A 5,082-nucleotide genomic window follows, 5' to 3' on the forward strand; every position below is an offset into this window, starting at 1 on the left:
AATAATTCATTTATTTAATTTCAAAAACAAAACGTGCACTGGCTGTGTTGAAAATAGTTAGCACTTCTTATAGTGTTAACCTTTGACATCATGTGCAGACAAGTGAAAAAAAAGAGATATTATGACTTTAATCTGAAAATATAATGACTTTAATCTGAAAATATTATGACTTTAATCTCAAAATATTGTGACTTATCTCAAAATATTATGACTTTAATCTCAAAATATTATGACTTTAATCTCAAATATTATGACTTTAATCTCAAAATATTGTGACTTTAATCTCAAATATTGACTTTAATCTCATAAAACTAAGATTTTATTAAGACACAACTCTATACTCATAAAATTTCAACTTTAATCTTGAAATATTACAACTTTTATCTCATAGTACCCATATTTTTATTTTTTTTATTATAATGTCTTTACGCGCCGTCGTAAACATAAAATGTGTTTAATGTTTTACCAAATAGCTAAACATATGCACACTTATTTAAGTATTTTTTATATGATTTTATATCCATACAGACAGTGATAATGTTCACTATCATTTAAAAGTAGCTTTGTTTAATTATGATGCGTTGGTTCACATAAGCACTTATACACATTTGTGCTCATACATCATGAATATATTATATTATTTCATGCACAATTGAACTTTGGCTCGAGGACCCCAGTTTGAGAACCACTGCTCTAAAGGACCGGATTTGGCCCTCGGGTTGTGGGTTTGACAACGTTTAGGTTGATTTCCTTAGATTACCAGCTTGGTTTAGACAGAGACAAAAAGAGTTCCTTTCCTTTACAGAGGGTGTAAGTTAGAGCAGGTGAGCCCCCACCTGTAGGTGAATGGATACCATAAATCATGAGGTGTCTTTATGTCGCTGAAAAAGTGGCTTTAGCCTGAAGGGAAATGTCTGCCTTTCACACAACAAAGAGCAGTTTCTTTACTTCCTGTGTCTTTGTTGTTCGTCATGGTTTGTGGTCGGCCTCTAAAGCATGAGTTCAACAAGAAAAAAAGAAAGAACAAATAAGAGAAACAACCCTTTTATTTTGTACACATAATAGATAGTTATTAATATTATTATTACTTTAAGTCACAGTAGGTTACATACACGTCACAGTACAGGCTACAAAAATATTTAAAACATCTGTATAGCTTACCACTCATTGAAAAATACATCATCAATTAGTTTTGGTGGTTTGAGACTATTTAACCTTTTTAAAAACTGCTGCTGCTGTGTTTAACGTAGCCACAGCTTTGGAAACACATTATTGTGAATATTTTAAGATGATTTAAATTGAGTCAGGGTGGTAGAACGCATCATGACCCTGAATATGGATTAAAAAAAGAAGAATGTGTGTATTTAAGGCAACACGTTACACACATCAGTGGCTCCAGAAGCTTGACTTTTAATCTTATTTGTGGGAATTTAGTGAGAAACTGTCAAGTTTTGGAAAGATTAGGTTTCTTGTATTCTAACAAATTGAAAGTCTCTTTATAAATTATGATTTTCATTGATTTGCAGTATGTGGAACGGCCACATGTTGCCCCTGGACCTGGAGTTTTCCATCATTGCAACAGAAAGGAATGATCTAATTGTTAGACTGCGTCTCAGGGAGTTCCTCTGGGTTTGCCTTGTCTTGGTTTCTCCTTAGTTTCCCACGATGAGCAGCAGTGTCTTTCTGTCCAGAGTTATTGAGCTGTCGGGTGTAACGCTTGCACTTGCACGACTGCACCACGGTGATCTTGTAGGTTCTGGTGCTGCCGTCGTGGCATTGGAGGCGAATCCGTTGTGTGGTGGTGCGATCAATGATGCAGCGCCACTCCTGGGAGTCGCGGCGGCTCCAGTACTTCCCGGAGTAGGCCGCCGCCCCAATCCAGTTGGGCAGGAGGTGGTTGGGTAGACACTCCCCGGCACACACCAGCTCCTTGATGGGGTTGATGCTGGTGCACTGGCCGTCTGAGATGTACTTAGTGGATCTCAGCTCCCTGCAGCCCACCTGGCTCTGCTCTAGACCTGACACATAGTCACAGTCACAGAGTCATTATATATACTTTACTTTATACACACTCATCATTTTCACTTCTTTTTAAATCATATTTTAAGGTTTTATTTATTCACATAACTTTTTTCAGGAAATTTCACTTTGATGTCCCGAGGAGATCAAAGATAAACTGAGATATCTACAGCTGGATTAGTTGGTGATTTACACAATGATTCATGTTTGCTGCTCTGACATTTTTACTGTCTCATGAGGGACACATTGGATGTTCTAAAGGGCCGGATTTGGCCCCTGGGCCTTCAGTTTGACACATGTGCCTTAAAGGGTGTGACCTGCAGATTTAGTGGCAGTTAAAGCTGATTTTGCTCAATATTTCTGCTGCTTTGACACACACACACACACACACACACACACACACACACACACACACACACACACACACACACACACACACACACACACAGTGGTGTCTGTGAGGACAACCACACATTACATATAAAACGAGTTCTATTGAGATCATGTTTTATTGGCTCACAGATATAATAATAATCAAACAGATGAACGTGACTCACCCGTACGCACAGCATCAGATGATGTCCTCCCTCCATTCCTGGCCTGGTTGCTCTCCTCCTGGGTCGGCTGCGTGTGTGTGCTGGGGTGGAGGTGGAGGTGGAGGGTTCCAGACTCTGTGGCGTTGTTGTGAACAGCAGTAGCAGTAGTAATGATAATGCTGATGCTGATGCTCAGCAGCATCATGAGCACAGAGCCCTGGGATGGATGGAACATGGCTATAGCTAGTGTCAGTGTGTGTGTGTGTGCAGTGTGTGTGCAGTGTGACACTTTATCAATGAGTGGGGTGGGGGTGGGGGTGGGGGTGGGGGTGGGGGGGGCACACCCACCGCTGTGTGTGACTACAAAGACTCACCTATACGGCCACATCCTCTGAGGGCGGGAACACTTTTCCTTTTTCACACACAATGAAAGAAAACGATGTATCACATGTGATTCTATTCTCACAGACACTGACAGTCAGTCCTTCACTGACTGTAGACATTACTACCACACAAACCACTTCACCTTCACTGCACAGGCCATAAATACAGTTTGATGAACTGAAATAAGAAAATGTATTTACATGAGTTGTTCAGTCTTTGATTATATAGATTTAGTTTATAGAGAACAACATTTTTCACACAAGGCTTGACTGTCATAAAGCATAAAAAGCATTTATAGATAGTTGTTAGTTTTATTGCAGTTTAAAAGTGTTATAGAGATAAGCTGTAGATGAACCTTGTTGTTCTGGTACGTCCTGGTATAGAGAAAAAACCAGGTGTGAATAACGATGTTTTTTAGCGTTTGGTGTTTGATAAGAAGGAAGAGAAGGTTATTCTGCCGTCCTCACCACTCCTCTGCTAACGCTAACGCTAACGCTTCCACCACAGACAGACTCCAGTACACTCAAAAATCTGTTTTTTTTGTTTTGTTTTTATTAGACATTTTTACACCAAACAAACAAGGATATAATAATAAGTTAGCAGACAAGGTCAGTGTAAGAGCAGAAACACAGTCATATATACATTCATATTCATCATATATCCTCTGCAAAAGATTTTCTACACATTATAGAGTAAGACATTTGTAGAGGACAAAACAAACACTGTCATTGTTTCACATTTCCATGGTTACCTCCATAGTATTAATCTCACCAATCATCTCTTTCCATTCTGAAGTAGGCGGTGCCTCTATAATCAGCCATTTTCTGGTTATTGCTTTTTTGGAGCGAGCTAATAAATTTGTATTAAAAACCTATCTTGTGTCTCTATTTTTATGGTAAATTGTCTAAATACATGAGACTGAAAGAGAAGTCTGTATCTGAGCTCACGTCTGTTAGTCTGTTAATAATAATAGTGATAAAACATCTTATATATTATTTTTCATATAAACAGAGCTATAGACTGTGTTTTACAGATGCTGAGCCACTTTTACCTTAGCTTTAGCTACAAAGACGTGTACATACAGAGGTCACATTTTCTAGTGACATTACCTTTGTGTGCTTTCATAAATAATTGTAATCACATTTAATACTTTCGCTTTGTCCCATTTATATTTTTATCATAGTAATGTCTCATTTGGAGGTATCTGAAAAAAATCATATATGTCTCCAGTTTAAAGATGTTTCTTAGTTGTTGGAAGGGTCATGAATCTTATTATTTGTTATATTGACAATGAAGTCATTCCTGAGTTTCTCCAGTATTTGAATGTATTGTGTAGTTTAGCAGGTATGAATTCTGAGTCATGTAATATTTTTGTTGTTTTGTTCAAATTCTCTGTCCGTGAGTCTTTTTTCCAGATGTTCAGTAGAACTCTTTTATATCACCTACTTACTGAAGGGAGAGGTGTATTTATTAACTTATGTTCTATGGTCTTCTATAGGTGAGGGTCACACCAACAAATGAAGTAACATATTTGTGCTGCTTTATAATAATAATAATAATAATAATAATAATTCTACACAGAGTAAACCCATCCCATCTCTGTCTTTCTGGAGTTAAAAAGTCTGACATTTTATCCTTTTCTTCTTCAAATAAATGATGAGATCATTCTATTCCACTCATTAAACTGCTTTAGACGAGGCAATCTGTTCATCTTTACTGCTTCTATTCTGTTCTACATGCTCATTGGTCGTAGTGACCACATGTTTAGGTCTGTTTTAATGTCTGCTGTGATGGGGAAGTAATTATTGTCATAAATGGCAGTTGTGTTTAGGTATCTGGACACCTAAATATTTGATCATGTTGTTTTTCCATTCAAATTGGCATTTACTTGAAATGATCTCAGCGGGATTGTTAAAGGTAGAGTCTGTGTTTTATGTAAGTTTAGTCTGTAGCCACAATATCAACTGACTTTTTCTAGAATATACAGTTCTCTGGACAGGTAAGTGTCATTAAAATACAATCTGCATATGCACACATTTTGTGTTGGGCCTCTCCAATAGAAATACCATGATATCATCATCCTCTCTGATTGGCTGAATCAGACGCTCAATAAATAAGGACTAAGGGGGCATCCCTGTCTGTA

At 37.6% G+C, this 5,082-nt stretch overlaps 1 protein-coding gene across 1 annotated transcript; it reads right to left on the reverse strand.

Annotated features, from left to right (window-relative positions):
• Nucleotides 1–1,232: 1,232 nt before the first annotated feature.
• On the reverse strand, nucleotides 1,233–2,812 carry LOC114472344 (sclerostin domain-containing protein 1-like). The gene is made up of 2 exons (XM_028461571.1): nucleotides 2,577–2,812; nucleotides 1,233–2,018 (listed from the first exon to the last, which is right to left on the reverse strand). The coding sequence occupies exons 1-2, from the start codon at nucleotides 2,788–2,790 to the stop codon at nucleotides 1,594–1,596; spliced, it is 639 nt and encodes a 212-aa protein (XP_028317372.1). The 5' UTR covers nucleotides 2,791–2,812; the 3' UTR covers nucleotides 1,233–1,593.
• Between the last annotated feature and the right edge of the window lie 2,270 nt (nucleotides 2,813–5,082).

Source organism: Gouania willdenowi, chromosome 11, assembly GCF_900634775.1.
Source record: "Gouania willdenowi chromosome 11, fGouWil2.1, whole genome shotgun sequence".
Lineage (NCBI taxonomy): Eukaryota > Metazoa > Chordata > Actinopteri > Blenniiformes > Gobiesocidae > Gouania > Gouania willdenowi.

Excerpts from the sequence above, each read along its gene's own strand:
- LOC114472344 (XM_028461571.1), bottom strand. The coding sequence starts at position 2,790 with ATGTTCCATCCATCCCAGGGCTCTGTGCTCATGATGCTGCTGAGCATC. Across the intron at positions 2,019-2,576 it reads ATCTGATGCTGTGCGTACGG|GTCTAGAGCAGAGCCAGGTG; the intron begins GTGAGTCACGTT and ends ACTATGTGTCAG.